Source organism: Panicum hallii, chromosome 2 (genome assembly GCF_002211085.1).
Source record: "Panicum hallii strain FIL2 chromosome 2, PHallii_v3.1, whole genome shotgun sequence".
In the NCBI taxonomy this organism is placed as follows: Eukaryota; Viridiplantae; Streptophyta; class Magnoliopsida; order Poales; family Poaceae; genus Panicum; species Panicum hallii.
Window position 1 is genome coordinate 2,335,696 of NC_038043.1, and position 21,952 is coordinate 2,357,647.

General features: G+C 49.7%; 5 protein-coding genes across 5 annotated transcripts; 1 reads left to right on the forward strand and 4 right to left on the reverse strand.

The window, feature by feature from the left end:
- Nucleotides 1-566: 566 nt before the first annotated feature.
- Nucleotides 567-2,360, reverse strand: LOC112883231 (probable carboxylesterase 15). The gene has a single exon (XM_025948501.1). It carries the CDS (start codon nucleotides 2,067-2,069, stop codon nucleotides 1,032-1,034), a length of 1,038 nt encoding a protein of 345 aa, XP_025804286.1. The 5' UTR covers nucleotides 2,070-2,360; the 3' UTR covers nucleotides 567-1,031.
- A 218-nt stretch (nucleotides 2,361-2,578) lies between these two features.
- Nucleotides 2,579-3,775, reverse strand: LOC112883232 (probable carboxylesterase 15). The gene has a single exon (XM_025948502.1). It carries the CDS (start codon nucleotides 3,737-3,739, stop codon nucleotides 2,708-2,710), a length of 1,032 nt encoding a protein of 343 aa, XP_025804287.1. The 5' UTR covers nucleotides 3,740-3,775; the 3' UTR covers nucleotides 2,579-2,707.
- Nucleotides 3,776-8,397: 4,622 nt separating this feature from the next.
- Nucleotides 8,398-9,792, forward strand: LOC112882193 (probable carboxylesterase 15). The gene has a single exon (XM_025947188.1). It carries the CDS (start codon nucleotides 8,475-8,477, stop codon nucleotides 9,543-9,545), a length of 1,071 nt encoding a protein of 356 aa, XP_025802973.1. The 5' UTR covers nucleotides 8,398-8,474; the 3' UTR covers nucleotides 9,546-9,792.
- A 1,925-nt stretch (nucleotides 9,793-11,717) lies between these two features.
- LOC112881977 (probable carboxylesterase 15) lies at nucleotides 11,718-13,135 on the reverse strand. Its single transcript, XM_025946911.1, has one exon. The coding sequence runs from the start codon at nucleotides 13,073-13,075 to the stop codon at nucleotides 12,011-12,013; it is 1,065 nt and encodes a 354-aa protein (XP_025802696.1). The 5' UTR covers nucleotides 13,076-13,135; the 3' UTR covers nucleotides 11,718-12,010.
- Nucleotides 13,136-19,793: 6,658 nt separating this feature from the next.
- On the reverse strand, nucleotides 19,794-21,419 carry LOC112882073 (probable carboxylesterase 15). Its single transcript, XM_025947052.1, has one exon. It carries the CDS (start codon nucleotides 21,290-21,292, stop codon nucleotides 20,273-20,275), a length of 1,020 nt encoding a protein of 339 aa, XP_025802837.1. The 5' UTR covers nucleotides 21,293-21,419; the 3' UTR covers nucleotides 19,794-20,272.
- Nucleotides 21,420-21,952: the final 533 nt, after the last annotated feature.

A 21,952-nucleotide genomic window follows, 5' to 3' on the forward strand; every position in this document is an offset into this window, starting at 1 on the left:
CATTCTTCGTCACTATTTCCCAAAGACTCCATGCATAGGGAAATCGATGGCATTACATTCGGGGCTACCATTCTGAGCTGAGTCCTGATGGCCGATGCATTGTTATCTTGCCTCCCATTTCATCTGCCAGACTCCCACATGCTCCACATTAGTTGAACACCTCGAATTATGTGAATTATGAATGGATCGTACATGCTACGGTTGGTTAGTTGCTTAATTGGATTGTTTGACTTGATCCGATGAAGCCAATAATCAGGCTTGGCTACCAAGAGAGTTGACCTATTAGTACTTTACGCTATGATGAAACAACCAGCCAGGGTCTTGTTTAGATCCCTTCCAACTTCCAATTTTTTACACTCTCTCTCCATCACATCAATTTTGGAACACATACATGGAGCAGTAAATGTATGTAAAAAAAATAACTAATTGCACAGTTTAATTGTACATCACGAGATGAACCTTTTAAGCCTAGTTAGTCCATGATTAGATAAAATTTGTCAAATACAAACGAAAACGCTACAGTAGCAAAAAGTTCCAAAAGTTATAAAGATTTGCGATCTAAACGGGGCCCCAAACTGCATTGTGCAGGCTGCTCTGTAGTCTGTACCCGCCTTCGCCGTGGCTTCTTCAGCGACAATTTTGGATCAGGGATCGTTGGATGTCAAGAGCTGCAACTTGCATAAGCTTACGGAAACAATTTATATCGAATATGTAAGAGAGTTGCGCATCTCAAAATTAAGACGGAATGGCAAACAGTTCACCCAAACCAAACAAATAAACCGAGATTGAGCAATGACAACACAAATTTAATCAAGTAACCAACCATACAGTGTACTACGGGGACCGGTGTTTGATTGAGTTCACAGTAGCTTTATTTCCTGTTCAATTCCACGACAATACAGTGATGCAACGCATGAAAGCGACAAGAGCCTTACGCGAACTGACGAGCAGCGTGCCAGCGTCACGGCCTGCCTCACGGGACGCGTCCAGACAAGCAGAGCCTGGTCCCCCGATGGCGGCCCAGAGCTCGGTCAGCTGGCGGGCGCCGCCGCGCCGCCGTGCACGAACCGCCGCAGCACGACGCGGAGCAGCTCGCCCGCGGCCTCGCCGTCGGGCTCGAAGACGGAGAACCCGTGGCCCTGCCCCGCAAACTCGGCGAGCTCGGCGCGCTTGCTCCCCGTGGCGTTCAGCCACGCCACGTAGTCCCTGATCCGGTCGACCAGCATGTCGCGGTCGCCGGCCACGACGAGCACCGGCGGGAGGACGGCGGGGAGCGCGGGGCTGTCCGGCCCGAACGGGTTCGCCAGCGGGTGGTCCCTGCTCGCCCCCGCCGGCAGCGCGAGGCGCCACATCTGGTCGTACAGGGGCAGCGTCAGGAACACGTCGGCCGGGCAGGCCGCCTCGGACGCCGTCCTCCGCTCGCCGCCGAAGTACGGGTAGAGCAGGACGCACCCGGCGACGCGCGCCGGGGCTGTCGCGAGGGTCCCCGACCCGACGCGCACGGCCACATGGTGCGCGATGTTGGCGCCGGCCGAGTCGCCGGACACGAACACGCGGCCGAAGTCCGCCGACTCGGCGAGCCACGGGTCGGCGGTGGTAGCCGCGGCCTGGGCGCGCAGCCAGGAGAAGAGGCTCTCGGCGTCGTCCAGCGCCGCGGGGAGGCGGTGCTCCGGGGCGAGGCGGTAGTCGGCGGAGAGCACGACGGCGGGCAGCTCGGCGGCGAGGCGGAGGCACGCGGCGTGAAAGTCGGGCCTGGCGAAGCTGCCGACGCAGAAGCCGCCGCCGTGGAAGTAGACGAGCACCGGGAACTTCTTGCCCTCGGCGGATGGAACGTACACGCGGAGGCCGAGGTTGTAGGTCTCGTCGTAGACGACGTCCTTCCATCGGACCGATGCTGGCGCGTCGGCCGAGGGCGCGGGCGCGTCGTCGGGGAGGACGAGCGGCGCCTGGGCGCGCGTGACGGTGCCGTCGTTGAGGAGCTGGACGAGGCCGAGCAAGTCCTCCACGACGCGCGGCGGCGGCATTTCGGCGGCGGGGACACCGGACGCCGGCGAGGTGGTTGACGACATGGTGGTATACCGACAGTGGACAAATGTTGTTGGCAGCGTGCTACCGTATGGTGCTAGCTGGTGGTTTTAGTGAGCGGGGTATGATCTGGGTTTCGTGCTGACCGTTTGATCAATGAAGCGTCATGATACTCCTCCCTCTGATTCACACTGTTTGTCCGATCTGCATGCCTAGACAGCGTGAAACTCGAGCAACTTTTCTAGAGATCAAATCAAGTCAAATCTGTTATTTTGGAATACAGTAGAATTGTCGATTATTTTTCGACAAAACGGATTCCCGAGTCGTTGCTCTCAAAGTAGATAGTTAGATATTGTCAAGTAGGGCAAGTGTGGTGTTCAAATAACCTCTTACCTAGCACATACCAACCTGAATGTCAACCTTTTAGTTTGGTGACACGTTACATTTGTCTTCAAAGTTTCCATTATCTCTCCGAAAAAATTGACAGGCCATGCCCAGTTAACAATGTTTCTTACAACTGTGCTGGCAGTTTTTTTTTTTTTACAATATTTAGTTTTCTCAATGCAAGCCTTGTTTAGATTTCTCAACTCAAAACTGCTGAAAAAATCGTGTAAAGATACAGGCAGCTAAAATTTGGCATATTATTAGACACGCAGACAAGATAACAATATCAATTCATCAGTTAACCACCGTGCACGAACCGCCTAATGACCCGGATCAGCTCGTCCGAGGCCTCACCGCACGGCTCCCTGACGAAGAACGCATGCCCCTGCCCAGGGAACACGACGAGCTCGACGGCCTTGCCGGCGGCCCTCAGCCTCGCGACGTAGTCCGCCACGCGGTCGTGCAGCACGTCCTGGTCGGGGTCCAGCACGAGCACCGGCGGGAAGGCGTCGCCGAGGTCGCCGAGCGGGACGCTCCCCGGCGCGAACGGGTTCGCGGCCGGGTGGTCCTTGGTCGCGCCCGGCGGCAGCGCCAGGCGCCACATCTGGTCGAACAGCGCCGTGCCCATGGGCTCGCCGGGCGGGGACGCCGCCTCGGACGGCGTCGGCGCCTCGCCGCCGAAGTAGGGCCAGAGCATCACGCACCCGGCGAGCCGGAGGGGGCCGAGGGGGAGCCTGCCCGAGCCGTGGCGCACCGAGACGTGGTGCGAGATGTTGCCGCCGGCCGAGTCACCGCTGACGAACACCCGGCCGAAGTCGGCCGACTCGGCGAGCCACGGGTCGGCGGCCGGGGACGCGGCGGCCTGGGCGCGGAGCCAGGAGAAGGCGGACTCGGCGTCGTCGAGCGCCGCGGGGAGGCGGTGCTCGGGCGCGAGGCGGTAGTCGGCGGAGAGCACGAGCGCCGGGAGCTCGGCGGCGAGCCGCAGCGCGCCGGCGTGGAAGTTGATCACCTCGAAACTGGCGAGGCAGAAGCCGCCGCCGTGGAAGTACACAAGCACCGGCAGCTTGTTCTTCTCCCCGTCCCCGCCGGTGGTGGTGGGCCGGTACATGCGGAGCCGGAGGCCGTGCGTGTCGTCGTAGACGATGTCCTTCCACTCCACGGGCAGGTCCGGGGGCACGCCGCCCACAAGCGGGAGCACCGAGTAGTCCGTGGACCGCCTCACTGTGCCGTCGCTGAGCAGCTGCACGACGCCGAAGCAGTCCTCGACGACGTGCGGCGCTGCCGCCGAGCCTGGAACGGCCGACGCCGCCGGCGTGGGCGACGACGACATGACAAGTTGGCTGCTGAACAGTGGAGAGTGGACAAGTGTGACTGAGCAAGGCTGGAAGCATTGCCAATAAATAGCCAGGCATGGATGGACTTTCCTTTATTTCATTGACTTGGCAACTAAAGATTGTCTAGCTAATTGATAGTGATCTTTTTAGCTAGCTAAGATTAGCTGACTACTCATTAGCTGGGTGTATTTGGATCTCAACTACTAGCTCCGTCCTAAATTACAATTTATTTATTTTAGCTTTTCTACGTACGTTATGCATCTAGATATACACTGTATCTTGATACATAATATATAATAAAAACTGTGTATCGAAAAAGCTAAAACGATTTGTAATTTAAAACGGAAAGAGTAACTGCTAATTGTTAATATTATTAGACCATGCTACTCCTCGGTTTGGTGCCTTTTTTTCGCGGAAGCTTGGAAGTTCTTTTGCGGAAACCCGCGCCAACTCAATTTTTTTGCGGCAGACTGCAGGTAGCTTTCCACCTGCCTGGCGCCACTCGCTGTGTTCCCGGCAAAACTGCAGCATTTTTTTTTACCGATAACAGAGAAGCTGAGGACTGCATGATTCTATATTTTTCCCGCCAACATAGGCAGCATATGTAGTGGTATACTCTAATAATGTTCACGTTAGAGGATAAGTGCACCTTATAAAAGTTTTTTTTAGGAAACAGGAGGGGTTGCCCCTACTGATTATAAATTAAATTAAGAAAAAAAGCACAGGGGGGGGGGTGCAAGTTCAAAACCAAAGTTTAGGAAACAAAAAAGATTAAAGCGAAGCTATTGGAAAAGAAAAGGTTAAGTCTAGCTTTTGCTCGTAGAATAACTAGAGCAAATTCTTTTTTAAGTGACGCATGCATCGTTGATCCGAAGCAGGGATACCTATGAAAATGAAGTCATTACGCTGGAGGATAGTTAAATGTACATAGTTCATACAAATTTAAATGAAAAATCACAATGTTTATAGATGTGATGTTGTTAAATTTAAATGAAATGTACATAGTACATGGTTCACGTTGGACGATAAATTAGCTGGCGGCGGAAGAGAAGCAGGCGGCGGAACAGATGCGATGCGGAAAAAAAACTCGCGGAACGAGCGTGCATTTATAGCAGGACAATGGTACGGGTAGGTTGGGAAAATAAACAAAAGGGTTGAGGGTAAATTAGTTTTTTTATATTTTTCAGCTGGGAGATACTGCTGTTCCAATTAGGTAGATAATTATTAGTTACTCCATTAGGTGGAGGGTCCAAGCAGAGCCGCGGGACCCACCAATGTAATCAGCCACACCAGACCAGTCAAAGAGCCGTGCGGCAACCAGCCGTGATTTTCCACACGTGATAGGTATTGTCCGTGCCTCGGAGGATGACACGTCATTATCTACTCCAAGTGTCAAAGAGGTCACCGATGGACAGCGATGCAATGTCTCCCCGGGCATGCCGGAGCGATCACGCAGACGTGACAGCAAGCTTAGCTAGACTGTGGCGAAGATAAGCTCGAAGCGAGCAAAGGTCACTGTTGGTCAAAGCTAGTGTTCCTCTCAGTCCCAAGTGGACAGATCCTCAAATGGAGAGGCGTGGCTTAATCTCAACCTCGCATTAAGCTCACCTTTTCCTCTAAACTCTAGCTAAATCTTTGGTGATGACGAAGATGGCGGCGAGAAGGAGAAGATATGAATGGTTGCTCAGCGCAATCGCTGCCCATGCTTTGCTTAGAGTTGCGCGCGGAGTGACTCTTAAGCTTTTTTTGGAAGAAAAAGTAGAGAAGGAAGCCGGTGGAGGCCGTCGAGCTCCCGGGGCAGGGGCACGGCTTCTTCTCGCTCCGGCCGTGGAGCGGGCCGGTGGACGAGCTGATCCGGGCCGTGAAGCGGTTCATGGACAAGGCGTCAAGGCCTGCTCACGCTGAGCTGAGCAGCTACTGTAGCTGTACTGAGCTGCCACTCTGTGTGTTCGCTTTTCACTGCAAGCTACATAAAAATAAGGGGAGATTAAATTTTAAGTCTCCACTACTGGATATTTATTATGTTTTCACCACTTTAACCTTTGATCAATGTATCTATGCAAATGAATGACTTTTTTTTATCCGCAAAAAAAAAGAACCGAGTTGCGACTGACGCCACAGTGGATATAGGGTGTGTTCGGATCCGGGGGTCTAAAGTTTAGAGGGGTCACATCAAAGAGAATCTTATCATTTATAAGTATTAAATAAAGTCTAATTATAAAACTAATTGCAGAACCCCAGTGCTAATTCGCGAGACGAATCTAATGAGGTATATTAGTCCATGATTAGCGGATGATTACTGTAGCATCACTGTTGCAAATTATGGATTAATTAGGCTCATTAAATTTGTCTCGCGAATTAGCACCCAGCTGTGTAAAAAGTTTTATAAACAGATTTTATTTAATACTTTTAAATAGCAAGATTCTCTTTGATGTGATGGGTCTAAAATTTAGAGGGCTGGAACCGAACAGGGCCATAGTGAGTGTGTGACCCAGTTTTTAGCTTCGAAATTCTGACATGGTTTCCATCGTGGGCTGGGCCGACAATTCTAAAAAAAAGTACATACCACTAATCCTCTAAAAATGTTATTCTTTTTTAAAAAAGTAATCCTCTAAAAATTTATTGAAAATCACTCATGAAAACACACGCTTGCTCACTTGGACTAACAGTTTCCATTTAGTGTACCATGTTAGACTTTTCGAAGGGAAAAGTAGCTAACAGATTGTCAGTTCAATTCTAACTCTATAAGTCCACATTCAAAATAATATAGAGCATCGTTTTTCAAAAAAGAATAATAATATAGAGCATTGATCTCTCTGTTCAATCTTTTGCTTCCAACTGCATGATCTGTCCAAATTGCTGAGTCATCACTGGTACCAGGTGGACCACGGTTGGATGTGCCCACACTGATGCAAGCAGCTGCCAGTGCTCCTTGTCACTCCAAGCTATGAATCCCATCCAAACAATAGATTTGCTTTCGCCACCCCCTCTTCGGTCTTCCCTCGATCGGATCCTGTGATCAGCTCGCGATCCATCACCCTCCACATCTCCGCTGGTTAAGTCCATGACGTGTCTTGCTCTTCTCTTCCACCTCTGGTAACATCACTCAATCCACTGAATTACTCCAGTAAATAGCACCATCAGGCGTCAATAATTCACCTTCCAGGAGGAAAAGTAAGATAAACTCGAGCTCTAGGCCTCTACACCTGTCGGTCGCCACCAAGATGTGAGATGTCCTCGCAGGATTTCTCACGTTCAGACGCTGCCGTCAAAGAAAGAGGTCGAGGCATCTGCAGACCCGATCCAAGATCACTCTGGCATCTCATTTTCAGTCCAGGATTTTGATCAGAAAAAGTTTTTTTTAGTCGAGGTCGAGGATGGATATGGCTCCACGACCATGCTACCCATCGTTTCATTGCAGAAGGTGGAGCTGAATCACGTGTGCCACTTTGTCGTGACCAAACGGGACTCGGATTCTAGCGTGAAACATGTCGGCTGACTGACTTATCTCCAGTAGTGGAGACAAGACGCCGGCCCACCACCTTTCCGAGCGACAGCGACATGTGCTTTGCGAGGGAAAATGCACCTTATCTAGGAGGGAAAAGGCAGTCTAACAACCAGAAGATCATCCAGAAGCAACTGGATGTTCCAAGGATAAATACAAATGAATATTGTAAAAACAAGAAAAATAAGTAAAAAGGATCAAAGGTAATTAGTCTCGGTCCAAATATTTCCGTTAAACTTAGTTCGCAAACTCAACTAGTTCGTTTAAGAGATACTTCTTCTGTTTCAAAATGTAAGTCGTTGCAGATTCATATTAAATCACATTTCTTCAACTTTGGGACGAGTTTGGTTAGGTTAGAAAAATTTAACTTAGAATAAAACTAAAATTACCTACATTTTAAAATAGAAGTAGTGCATAGCTAGTCATTAAAACTGCGTGCATCTGTCTGGCGTAGAGGTCGCGATGATTCTATCCCATCGTCTCAAGAGAATGATTCTGCGTGAGTATGATAGGATCTAGTACCGTTCTGGCCAATGTGCCAATGGTGGCGCGCCCAATTTGCCGTGGACCGTCTCGATCAGTCCCCACCTCCTTCCGACTGAACGTAGCTTTCAGGTATGCTCGGAATTGCTAAGCTGATGCGGCACACATAGGCGCCTCATCTAGTGCGTGATCTGGCCAATGCCGGCCTGAATGCCACCACACAGAACAGCGAGCATGTTGCATGGCCATCATCAGCTTCTAAACTCTCCAGAAAAAGAGAAGCTAATTGATGAAAACAAGGACTCATTTTTGGCATAAAAGAATAGTGGTTAACACCGGATTCCCTTTCAGATGCTCACTGACTGATCCAGGTGCTGATGAACATAGACCCTGCTGGGACCTAGCATATACCAGAGGTAGCTTGCTCTGGAGGCCAGCATTCTCTGGACACACCTGCCGTCCGATCGCGTCGATTGGGAGATCTGAGCTTGGTTCGTATCGGAGTTTTCATCCCAGCTGCTAAGAATGGCACCTGCTTACGTCATCGTCGGCCATTGAGGTCATCGCCAATGACCGGCGATGACGTAAGCAGAAATCAGTACTCATCTCAGACGCACGGTTACGGTTGCCGTCGGATGGCTATATAGGAGAGCTTATGGTTCGCTAAACCTCATCAAATTAGCTTATTCCTTCCTTCCCTGTCTTCCTCGCACAAAGAGCACTTTCTACATATATAGAGAGATATGCCAAGCATGCCGGCCATCTCAGCCGCCACCGGAGCGGCGCCTCCGCCGGCGAAGGTCGTCGTCGAGGACATCTACGGGTTCCTGCGCGTCCTCGACGACGGCACCGTGCTCCGGTCGGCGGCGGAGCCGGCGTTCTGCCCGACCACCTTCCCCGACAGCCACCCGTCCGTGGAGTGGAAGGAGGCCGTGTACGACAAGGCCAAGAGCCTCCGCGTCCGCATGTACAGGCCGTCGGCGGCAGCCGGCGGGAACAAGCTGCCGGTGCTCGTCCACTTCCACGGCGGCGGCTTCTGCCTCGGGTCGTGCACGTGGGCCAACGTGCACGCGTTCTGCCTCCGCCTCGCCGCGGAGGCCGGCGCCGTCGTGCTCTCCGCGGGGTACCGCCTGGCCCCGGAGCACCGCCTCCCCGCGGCGGTCGACGACGGCGCCGGATTCCTTCGCTGGCTCCGCGAGCAGTCCGCGAACCCCGCCGCGGGCTCCAACGCCTGGCTCGCCGAGGCCGCCGACTTCGGCCGCGTGTTCGTCACCGGCGACTCGGCTGGCGGCACCATAGCGCACCACCTCGCCGTGCGCGCCGGCTTGGCCGCCGCGTCCACCACCAAGCGCGGTGAGCCCGGCCCCGACGTCGACCCGGTCACGGTCCGGGGCTACGTCCTCCTGATGCCGTTCTTCGGCGGCGTCCGCCGGACGCGGTCGGAGGCCGAGTGCCCCGCGGAGGTGCTCCTGAACCTGGACCTGTTCGACCGGTTCTGGCGGCTGTCGCTGCCGGCCAGCGCCACCAGGGACCACCCGGCGGCGAACCCGTTCGGGCCGGACAGCCCCGACCTTGCCGCGGCGGACGTCCGGCCGGTCTTGGTAGTGGCCGGCGGCCTCGACATGATGCGCGACCGCGCCGTGGACTACGCCCAGCGGCTGGCGGCGATGGGCAAGCCGGTGGAGCTCGCCGAGTTCGCCGGCGAGCCGCACGGGTTCTACACGCTGGACCCGGGGTCCGAGGCCACCGGCGAGCTGATCGGCCTCGTGAGCCGATTCGTACGCAGCTGCTGCGTCGCGGCGCCGAAAGGTTAGCTAGCTCGGTGCATGCAAGTGCCACGTAATAAGCCAGCGTCAAGGTTCGTGCGTGCATGATGCATGCATAGTATTTTGGGAAGTGCAACAGGCTTGTGTACTGTAGTTCAGTTGATGCCACGTGTCAGCTTGCGAGGAGAGTTCAAATCGGCAGGATTGTCAGTCACAAGTAGTGTCTGTGCTGGTGTGGTGTACTGGTGTGCCATCCCTATCAATGAAAAAAAACTTCAGGTGAGGATGTTCTTCATTCCCCGGGTGACCACAAAATTAGAGAATTAGGTGCATGCATGCACCATTCACACCTTCATAGGTATGTAAAAGGATGCTGAAAGACTAGGTGCATGCATGTATGCTCCACTCATGCCCTAGAAATTATGGAAGTAATTAAACAAGGCCATCATACATGTGCCGCCCTACGTTGAAGTCAGCAATTTATTTGTAGCCTGCAATCACAGAGTAACATGATCTGACTTTATATGGTAGAGCCTAATAAAGTAGCTAAATAACCATTGCTTCGGCTGGGAACTAGCAAAACAGAAAGTCAAAGTCTACTGAACTTTTTATGGGCTACAGCGACGATATGTGTATGGCATAGTAACTTATTAGTACCAGCAGCGTAACATGCAACTAACTTTGGTTAAACAATTAAAGTATAGAAAGCTGAAGCCTGAAAGACCAGATGCATGCATGATTCCTTCTACATGTTCATGCACAACGGCGGATTAAGAAGCTGAACATTGGGGGGCTCCTCATCTTCCCTTTCTTCCTCCTCCTCCTTCACTTTGTCGTCTTCCTCCTCCTCCTTTTCTTCCACCTCCCTTTCGGGGGCTCTATGGACTTTATGGAGGCAGCGCCCCTGTGGATCTGCCACTGTTCATGCATGTAAGAAGTGTAGTGTATGGCTCCTAACTTGAGCTTCTACTTTAGTAGTAGCAACATGCATGCATCCAACTTTATTTAAATCCGAATTAGTCTTGTAGTCACACACATGAAAGGTCAACAGCTACTTAAAAAGGTACAGATCATCTACAGTTCCGCACCTATACACACGGGGATGGACCGTAGTGGTGGTGAAATTGGGCATTGGACGGGCCTAGATAATTTACGGTCAAACGTAGGGAGAGGCTCCCTATGGTCAATCTATGGTCGATCCTCTGACCGTATTTTTTTTCTTTTTAATATTTTTTGTCTTTTCTGATAAGAACTTTTCGGAGAAATTTTTTAAGAAAATATTTGGAGAGAACGAAAATTTTGATGAGAAAAGTTTGAAAGAGAAAGTTTTGAGAAAAAGTTTGAAAAAGTTTTGAAGAAAAAACTTTTGCATCCAAAACAAAAGAAGTTTAGGAAAAAAGTTTTGTAAAAAACTTCTGCATCCAAAACAAAAGAAGTTTGAGAAAAAAGTTTTGTAAAAAACTTCTACATACTAAAATAAAAAAGGAAAAAAAGCACAGCTACCCTAGGGAACTCGCTGCCGCCGCCGGGGACGAGCGCTCGGGGGAGGTCCCCGCCGCCGTGCTGCCCTGTGAAGCCCGCCGCTGGCCCGTCGTGCCGACTCTGCCCAGCTGCCACCGCCGTGAGCTGTCCCATGGGAGGTCGCAGCTGCTCACCCCAGGGACCTCGCGGGCACTGTTGCCGCCGCTCTGCACCATCTCCAAAGGAAGAGGAAAGGCCAAAGGGACCGGAAGAAAGGAAAAGAAAATTAATACGCGTGCGCTTTGTGAGGGGACACGTCGCGTTATACGAAGTAACTCTTAAAGGGGATGGATCGATCGTAAATTTTGGAACATACGGTCAACCGTAAATTTAGTATTGGGGCATCAGACCCGACTTCCTCCACTCGATGCGCCACTGCAAAACTATGTTTGTGCTTGTCCGGTTGATGACCACAAGCAGAAATTCACAAAGAGTTAGCTCAACTGGCCCCGCTTCGTTTGGCTCCACGTTCTACCATTGTATACATATGTGGACACAAACAATAAATTTCATGCATGATAAGTTTTTTCTTGAAACAAGTACAGACCTAGATAGACCCAGATAGCAGACCCTCGTATATTGAACTTATATGAATATACGCATATTACCTTACCTCAGTGAGCATCTAAGTAGATCTTAAAATTGACAAAGTAACCACGAGCATCTCAACTTGTCTTACCAAAGCATTACTCTACCATCAAGTGAAAAGCCCTTTATCAGATTTGAACCGATGATTTATACCTTACCATGGCATTACTTTACCACTGAGTTAAAAGGGTTTTTTATTCAAACGGGTGCTGGATGTGTTCCTCATCTGACACTAGAATCAACCGGACTGCAGTACACGCCTGAATAATCCACACATCAATACATCATCATGCGACTACGAGAGAACCGCACGCATTTCAGCATATACACTGATACACAAGCAAGTTATTGAACTCGACGGTCGACGACTCCTATAATGACGTGACACACATGCACCGAGTAAATTAAGCAGCAGCCTCTGTCGCAGCGACGCAGCCGTCGACGAACCGGACCACGGCCTGGATCAGCTCGCCGGTGGCCTCGGACCCCGGCTCGTGCAGGTAGAACCCGTGGGCCTTGCCGGCGAACTCGGCGAGCTCCACGGTCTTGCCCATCGCCGCCAGCCGCTCCGCGTAGTCGACGGTGCGGTCGCGTATCAGGTCGAGGCCGCCGGCCACCACGAGGACCGGCCGGAGGTCCACCGAGCCCAGGTCCGGGCTGTCCGGCCCGAACGGGTTCGACGCCGGGTGGTCCCTGGTGGCGCCGGCCGGCAGCGACAGCCGCCAGAACCGGTCGACTAGGTCGAGGTTCGGGAACGCCTCCGCGGGGCAGCCGGCCTCCGACGGGGTGCGCCGGACGCCGCCGAAGAACGGCATCATCAGGACGTAGCCGCGGACCGTGACGGGGTCTGCCGTCGTCTCGCCCGGCTCTGCCGCGGCGGAGCCGGCGCGCACCGCGAGGTGGTGAGCTATGGTGCCGCCCGCCGAGTCGCCGGTGACGAACACGCGGCCGAAATCGGCGGCCTCGGTGAGCCAGGCGTCGGCCTCGGCCTCGGCGTTCACGGCCTGCTCCCGGAGCCAGCGCATGAAGCTGGCGCCGTCGTCGAAGGCCGCCGGGAGGCGGTGCTCGGGGGCGAGGCGGTACCCCGCGGAGAGCACGACGGCGCCGGCGTCCGCGGCGAGGCGGAGGCAGAACGCGTTGACGTTCCCCCACGTGCACGACCCGAGGCAGAAGCCGCCGCCGTGGAAGTGGACGAGCACCGGCAGCTTGTTCTCGGCGGCATCCCCGTCGGCTGACGTGGCCGGCTTGTACATGCGGACGCGGAGGTTCTTGGCCTTGTCGTAGACGGCCTCCTTCCACTGCACGGACGGGTGGCTGGTGGGGAAGGTGGTCGGGCAGAACACAGGTTCCGCCGGCGACCGGAGGATGGTGCCGTCACTGAGGACGCGCAGGAAGCCGAAGAGGTCCTCGACGACTTCGTTAGCCGGCGTAGCGGCGGCGCAGCAGGCAGCAGCTGAGACGGCAGGCATGGTTGACAAGTTAAGAAGAAGACAAGAAGGCTCACTTGAGCTGATGATCTCCAGTAGCCTAAACCCCCTCTTATATAGCCTGATAGCCGTCCCATAGTTAAAAAAACACTACATTTTTATATACCTATACGGTCTACTTTTTTCGAAAGATATAGGGCCTGTTTGGTATCCTGCCTAAGGCGCCACAACTTGCCTAACCTTAGTCGTCCAAATTGAAGAACTAACCTTAGGCAGAAAAGTTAGGCAAACTGTGGCACCTTAGGCAGGATACCAAACAGGCCCATATACCTATGGTCGATCAAGCATGATGTAGGCATCTTTAGCAGCCGCACGTCACCGAAAACAAAAGCATTGGACTATTGCATTTTGTGATGATCCAATTGTGTTGACCGTTGGATCTTGTGATCAGTTATGATTGGATGGTTGGTATGTTGCACAAGTGTGGAGCGGTCATGCTGGACAGAAGATGATCCGATGCAAGTGATCGACCTCAATTAGCATTACAAGCACAATTCCATCATCTAAAAAAAGTGTTCTTTTTTATCAATATTGCAAGCACACATCCATCGTCTTTTTGCTTTTTTTCTTTTGAAAAAAGTCTAAATTACTCCCTTGAACTAAAGCCAACGTTTGGGTAACCCCTTAAACTATTGTTTGGTTCATTTTACCCCCCAAATTATGTCCTTTGGTTCAAATTACCCTTTAATACAATTTTTCTTTTTCATTTCTCCATGCATAGGTGGAGTTTTAAGTTCAAATTTTACAAGATGATAGTACACATAACACATGTTAGAAAAAAAATACATCATAATTTTTTATCATTATTTTGATAGGTTAGGATATTTAATAATAAATTAATCATAGAAGTTCAAAAATTATATGAAAAATAACGATGAAAAAATTATTTAATATACATTGTGATGTCCACTATTACCATGCAAAATTTGAAATTAAAATTCAACTTGTGTATGGAGAAAGAAAAGATAAATTAAATCAAATTATAGTTTAGAGGGGTATTCAGACTTTAGCTTGAATGGAGTACATTGAACTTTTTCCTTTTCTTTTTGCATCGGTTTTAAACGCTAATGGTTACATTGTGTGGTGGCCTTCGAGTTGGCATTGGCCCCCAACCGATCAAAGACTATGTGTGTGCACTCCATGTCAGGTTAGCAATTAGCATTGCTTTGCTTTAGCTTGATAACTACGTTCAGTTGCAAAGAAATGGGGACTGATCGATAGCAATTGGCAGGTCGCCATTGGCACATTGGTGAAGTAATGGCCTCATCATTGAAGTGCTCAACGCAACACTTGAACTTCACCTCACTTGAACCCCTTTTTATCCCTGTTTCTTTTTGCCATCACTTATCGTGTTTAATTTATCTATGAAACATATGGGTGCTCTAGTACATCTCCTTATTAGATTGCCCTCTTCCTCCTGGATAAAGCCACCAAGGTGGCTTCTCCACTTGGGTTGAGTCAGTCGGGCGGCAATATTTCAATTCACACTAAAAATTGCAGTTCTATTTGGTCACCTTCTGCTTTGGGAAAAAAAATCCATGAAATGCACCCTATAAAAAATTTTGATATATATTATCGAGTCAGGAGATTATAAGTTATAGAAAAAAAAATCAGCTCATGTGAAGTCAGGGAATTATGAATTATTTTCATTGACGTCACTGTTCTTCTTTTATCAATGCGAAAGGAAGGAAAAATACACCTTCCTTGATTCGACTGAAATCATCGCAAATCCATTTTCATACAAGTCGATGAGACAAATAATTGAGGCAGATGTTATATGACGCATTATCTCAAGCAACATTCAATCTAAGCTTGATCTGCAAAGAAACACCATTTTAAAGGAGCTAGCCCATAAGTTCGGTCGAATCAGATCCATGGACTGAAAAAGAAAGGTCAGAGTAATCTCGATAAGCAGAGGCATCTCTTTCTTGACGACACATCTGAATCTGAAATCCTGGAAGAAAATCTGGGTAACACTGACAGCTAGTAAACCTTAATAGAAGGGTCTCAGACAATATGACTGGATAAATAAGAGCTCATGTGACTGGACTGCTAACTGAGTGGGGTATGCGAGACAGCGAGAGTGAGAGGAGATGGCCACGTTGAGTCGTTGACGGAGATGGAAGAGAAGAGACGTCATGGACTTATCCAAGGGCGATGATGGATCATGGTCTGATCACAAAATTAATTGGAAAAGGAAGGAAAAGAAGATGATTAGTCAAGCATTTGTTCCTTTTATTTTTACCGCGGAGGAACGTTGGTCTCGTTCTCCAGTTTACTGCCATTATTTCAAGTTTTTATCAGTGTATGCACATCAAATTGATTGGGCCAAGCATGGACGATCAGCGACTCCTCACCAACCGGACAGAGATCAGTGCTATGTTTGATTTCAAGTAAAATTATTTAATCAGGACCATCTTAGTTAACATTATAATAATCTATTAACTGTTTTTCCCAGAAAAAGTCTAGCATTGTAATGTTAAAAAATGGTAATTATTTGTCGTCTTATTATTCCCTCTAGCTGACTATCTGGGTCCTAAACAAGAGAGCCTGCAAGACCACTGATTGAAGTGGAGCAAACACATGATTTTTTGCTAAGTGCTGTTTAATCAGTTGCCTCTACTGAGAATTTGATTATCTTAAAATAGGATTTGTGTGGAGAACTCAACTGACGGTCTTTTCTATAGACCATGCACGGCACTCGGCACACCACGCACCTATCAGTCTGTCACCAACTAGAGAAGATTTATTGGGGAACTGATAGAGATTCTTGTACTCGTGCCCACTATTCAGCGTAATTAGCCATAACCCAAGAGCTCAAGATGTGGGGCTTCATATGAAGCATGTATTTGAAAATATTTGGACTACTAATAAACAGGCTAAAAACCTGTGAAATTTTCTCTCTCTATAAAATAAAAACAGCTGAACCATATGTTCATTTGCACGGGGAATTGAACATCAGCACTATACAAAGCCAAATTGCACTCAAGCAAACACAACTTAGGTAACACGATCCGGGATGCAGCTTACGAATCCTATGTGGCAAATCGAGAGGCAGCCTACTTTTGCTTCATTCCATCCAGTTCTCAAATTCCTTGGCTTCATGCCATACATGACTCAAATCCAGATGGACCCTAACTAGACATGCTGCTCTCATTTTGCGAGTATGTGCTTGTTAAATTAGGATTTTGGCACTGTGATATTGATGAGAAACACCAGCACAAGTATACTGGGTTTGTAGACGTTTACTGTAGTATTACTCTTAATTAATTTTGTGGTGATGGTTCTTGTTTTCACCATCATAATTAGTACAGCAGCAGGCCTAACTGAGGGCATATGTCCCATAACCTCTCCTGCTTCGATGGGTTTAACAATAAAAATGAATTAATTAGCTTGTCATAAGCATCATATATTTAAGCACAGATGGAACAATATAAATGAGTATGATTGGTCAAGTAGAGGAGATGTTTTGCCATTTTGAGATTGAACAGTAACTTATAATATGGCCAACTTGTTTGAGGCCTTCGAGTCGGCATTGGCCAAATTCTGTCCATCAGATCACATATTATATTTAATTTGTTCCATACCAACTTAGCATAAAAAAACTTAAGAAAAGTATCACTCTTTATCTCGATAGCGAAGTTGAGCTGCAAACAAACAGATGGTGATTGATTAAGGCCATGCCAGTTGGCAAGTGGCCATTGGCAAATCTGTGAGCTAATGGCGTGATCATGGTTGGATAGCTTTGGTGATGTAATTAGAAGTAGTGGAGCTGGTGGTAATTGGTAATTAGCCGTTGGATCATAGTGAAGTAGTGCTTAACACAACACTTAAGTACTTAACCCTTTCCTTTTTGTCTGTTACCATTCACTGGATTTATCTATCCAACATTTCATGCTTTCTTGCAGTATTACGGTTGTACTATGTTTTGTTAAAGTTTCTATATAAAATGGTCCCAAATTTTTTAAGGAAATACTACCGATCCAGTTGATACGGGGACATCAGGGTTGGGATAATGAGATACAACTCCCTAGGGTATAGTCTAAATTTATTAAACAAAGTTTTTTAAAATGCAGATCTACTAATTCAGTCGTGATGTGTGTTTTTCACTCCGACCAATCAACTCTGGCATTCAACCATTTTTCTTTTTGCGAAGCAACCTTAATAATTTTGATGCGAAGCACGTGATTTGATATTCAGTTTCAGGTTGATCAGCAAAGAAATAGATATGAATGGGACAATGATACCGGTCTGGTCAGATTGGGTCCATCAACAGCAAATTAATATAATGTAGGATAGGCAAGAATCATAGATGTTATCTTTGTTGATGACTGGTACGTCTTAAATCTTGAAGGATACTGTGTGAAAACTGAAAGCTACATCTCAATAAGAAAAAAAAATGTCTGAGAGAACCGACTGGATGAAAGGGTTCAGAATTCAGATCAAAGTCTTTGTAAGATGAATTCGTGAATGAAGAAAGCGTCCTGAACTTATCCAAGGGAGATATGTATCAGGGGATGGATCATGAGCCGCACAAAATGACAAATCAATGGGAAAAGAAAGAAAAGACAGAGCCCTTTATGGTGAAAATGGGTCAGGTAGAATGTCTGGTGCCGTCAACTGTGTAGATAGATTGACACAGTGCTCAAAATGACAATGGATAATAACAAATTAAGATAGGTTCTAGTACTGTAGTGTGATGAAGGCATAACCATGAGAACTGGTTGACACGCAAGACCAAGTCAGAAGTGGTTTAGAGCCATTCCACGAGTAATCCTTAAACTCGTCCCCTCGATGCCACACAAATCCATAACCTGTCTTTTTGATAATGGAGATACTTTCTAGCTTCACTACCGAAAAAATGATGCACATATTCATTTCTCCTGTTTTATACCTCTGCGAATGCAACTTATTCTATTACCCGAAGAACACTTAAACTTTTGACATGCATATACGAGCCCTTAGACTTGTCACTAAGTATGCCTAACTTATCTTTAGGTCCTAATCATCCTAATCCTAAATTTGCCTTTCGGTCCCAATCGTCAGCTTCTAGGAGAACTAGTTACCATTTTTTTAAAAAATAAATAAAACAACGGTAGGAGTTCTATCACATTTTATTTCTATCGAAAATAGAAAGATGGTGAAAACGCCAGGTACCAGCGCCAAAATAACAAAAGCTTTAACACCTAAAAGGAACTCCTTACCTTCTCGATTGTACTGTCGCTGGCCACAGCATGTTTGGCGTCAGTGAGCTGATTGGGCTAACAGGCCCTGCATCTGCACGGTATCGCCGATTAGTCATCATCACTTTGACGGATCACCTGCTCTGGTTTACTTGGAGTTATCAAATTACTTTTTCAGAAAGCTTAACACATGGGAGATGTTTGCCATCTACTCCTCTTGTTCTCTCGGGCATGGCTGGGACGCTTCACCTGCTCTGTTTTACTTGGAATTATCAAATTATTTTTTCACACCGTTCTGAACACTGTAATCATCTCAGCACGGCCCACTTCTAAGGCCCCATTTTTGGCCCGGCCCGCTATTTTCTGGGCAGTACCGGGGGATATGGAACATGACGGAGCCCATATATTGTTGCTGCGAGTTTACGGCGTAACGCATAAGCCTAACGGAACACTCAACTTCGGTATGGTTGGAATTTAACGGGATTTGAAAGAAAACTTCGCCACACTTTGATCTTAACGGAATAAAATTATTTTAAGATTCTGCACTCTGCTCGGCTTTAGGCGCTAAACCTTAAACACAATAGGCCATGGAACTTTTTTGAACGAAATAGGGAATGGAAATAGCAATAGCCAACAAAGTTCGAACGAATTTGAGTTCTATTTAAGAGAGAACAGATTCTTCAGGCCTTCTCTATTCTTTCCAGTAGCTGTAGCCTGTAGTCGTGCTCTTAGTCTTAGTCTGATTGTGTCTTGGTTGTTCCTTCTAATAGTTTTTCCGGCAAAACTCTTACTGCCTTTTTTTAAAAAAACAGAATCTATATCTTACTCCAATGCTGTGACGCGTAAGGGCCAAATGTGGCCATAGTGTAGCACACTCCACCACAGTAGCAAGTGTGCGTTGATAGTCTAAAGTGGAAAAGATCAACTTAAATAGCTAGCTCTAGAAAGCATTGCAACATTATGTTAATCCTCTTACGCGAAGCGGGGATGAAAGCGTAAGTAGGTTGCAATGTATGTGTGGTTCACTCAGTGTAAAAAGTGAGTCCGAGCTTTTTTTGAGCTAGGTCGTTACAGGTTCCATGGGGTTGTTACAAATGCCCTACTTCCATTATTTTACGCATCTTTATGTGAAACTTTGCTATTTTGAATTATGTAACTCTAACGAGCTCTAATTATGCCCCAACGATGCTGATCGAGGTTAAGAGCTTCAAGGGTAAAAGGTTCCAAGTAGGAATGAGCTGAGGCGTGGTTGGGTGGGATGGGGATGAGGACTAGGTGGCAAGACGACGGTAAGTAGCCCAACGCCACTAGGAGGCGATAGCCATCGAAGACTCGTTAGCGTTACCGTAATAAGTTAAAGATGAGATCAGAAGGCTGAACGAGGTGACACTAAGAGTATGTCATTGGGATTTTAATCCGACGGCTCACAAATGTATGTTGAGGATGAGGACAAAAATCACGCGAGCAATGCAAGGAAAGAGATAGAAAAATTGTAAGAAGCCAAAGAGATGGAGAGAAATATAAAAAGAACATTAACACAAAGCAATGGCAATTATGCCCAAACTACATTGATTTCGACTCACGAACCACCACTAACATTCACCAGATGCATGCCACAATGCAAGCTAGCTAGACATCCATTTTTGGTCTCTCTAGATTGACGGTAGAGCTAGACTCCAATCAAGATGATGTCTTTTTGCGTGGATTTTCCACCATGATTCTCGTGGATTTCAGCTCGCCCTTCACGGAAATATGGAGTACAAATTAACTTATTAAATTAAATCAGGGAAATAGACGGTGATAACGAATCATAGCCCTAATAGTATCTTCACAGTCCAACTTAATCGTTATATATTTTTAGCTTAAAATTATGTAGGATTAGCCCAGTCCGATTCTTAGATTATCCAGCTCTTTACCACCCATAGATGACACAATAATGCTGGTCCGGCGAGTCCTGGACCGGTACTAGCACGCGGCTAGGTATGTTCGCGCCGGTTCAGTCGAACCGGCCGTCCGAGTCGACGAACCGCTTGATGACGCGCATGAGCTCGGCGGAGGCGTCGGACCAGGGGTCGATGGTGAAGAAGCCGTGCTGCTGCCCCTCGAAGTCCCGCACCTCCACGGGCTTCCCCATGGCCTTGAGCCTCGCCGCGTAGTCCACGGCGCGGTCGTGGAGGATGTCGCGGCCCCCGACCACGACCACCGTCGGCGCGATCTCCACGCCCTCCAGCGCCGGCGCGCCGGGCCCGAACGGGTTCGCGACGGGGTGGTCCGCCGTGGCGCCCTCCGGCAGCGACAGGCGCCAGTACCGGTCGTTGAGGGGCCGGTTGAGGAACGCGTCGTCGGGGCACTCCGCCTCCGACCGCGTGCGCTCGGCGCCGCCGAAGAAGGGCATGAGCTGGACGTAGCCGCGGACGGCGGCGGGCGCGAGCTCCGCGCGCCCGGCCGGGGAGCCGAACCGCACGGCGAGGTGGTGCGCGATGTTGCCGCCCGCGGAGTCGCCCGAGACGAACACGCGGGCGAGGTCCGCGGATTCGGCGACCCACGGGTCGCCGCCGCCGCCCCGCGCCTGCGCCGCGAGCCACAGGACCGCGGCCGCGCCGTCGTCGACGGCCGCGGGGAGGCGGTGCTCGGGCGCGAGGCGGTAGTCCGGGGCCACGACGAGCGCGCCGAGGTCCGCGGCGAGGCGGAGGCAGTAGTTCTGGCAGTTGGGCCAGGCGCGGGACCCGATGCAGAACCCGCCGCCGTGGTAGTAGAAGAACACCGGCAGCCTCCGCCCGGCGCGCCGCTCCCAGTCCCGGGGCCGGTAGAGCCGGAGCCCCAGCCCGCGCGCCTCGTCGAACGTCGCGTCCTTCCACTCCACGGACCCGTCGTCGCGGACGGGCGTCGCGAACCCCGGCGCCGCGCGCCGCGCCACGGTGCCGTCGCTGTACACGAACAGCACGCCCCGGCACTCGTCCACCACGCGCGGCGCGGGCTCGCCGGCGGACGGCGCAGCGGCCTCGGAGGACGCCATGGCTAGCTAGCTGCTGACGCGAGCTGGAGCGGCTCGATGCGAGTGACAAGTGTGAGCTGAGCTGTGAGGTCGGGGGTGATGATATAGAGCGGCCGGGCGAGCGGCTCGGTGAGGGCTCGGAAACGGCAAGCGGTGGAGGCGTTTTGTCGTTTGAGATGGTTGCGTGCCGTGCGCGGTGGCTTGGGCCGTGAGATCACCGGAAGAGACACGGGATGAGGACGTGGAGCGGCCGTCGGGTCAGGTGGGTGCCAACTCGGCCGGCACCGGGCAGGGTGCGTACAAAGCCTTGCCGTCTCGCCACCATGCGTGTCTGATTGGAGGAAGAAACGGAGCGATCGTTCGGTGACGGATGGGAACCATTCGTCCCTAGCTATGAGACCCAACATCGTCGTCTCATTCTACATGTACCATTGATAGCTCCTGGCTTCGGTCTAGCATCACGGCCTCATTCTAGATGACTGCTCATAGATGGGCATTCTATGAATCCTCTTTGGTCCAGTAACCCGGTTACGAATGAATCCAGGATTAAAGATCCCAACCTTTAATCTCGGTTGCTAAAAAAATTCTACGGTCTGCGATACTTGAACCTGAAATCTCTCACCTCACACGTAACTTCCTTACCACCCCACCTACACAACACCCACCTACACAACGTATGTA

Excerpts from the sequence above, each read along its gene's own strand:
- LOC112883231 (XM_025948501.1), bottom strand. The coding sequence starts at position 2,069 with ATGTCGTCAACCACCTCGCCGGCGTCCGGTGTCCCCGCCGCCGAAATG.
- LOC112883232 (XM_025948502.1), bottom strand. The coding sequence starts at position 3,739 with ATGTCGTCGTCGCCCACGCCGGCGGCGTCGGCCGTTCCAGGCTCGGCG.
- LOC112882193 (XM_025947188.1), top strand. The coding sequence starts at position 8,475 with ATGCCAAGCATGCCGGCCATCTCAGCCGCCACCGGAGCGGCGCCTCCG.
- LOC112881977 (XM_025946911.1), bottom strand. The coding sequence starts at position 13,075 with ATGCCTGCCGTCTCAGCTGCTGCCTGCTGCGCCGCCGCTACGCCGGCT.
- LOC112882073 (XM_025947052.1), bottom strand. The coding sequence starts at position 21,292 with ATGGCGTCCTCCGAGGCCGCTGCGCCGTCCGCCGGCGAGCCCGCGCCG.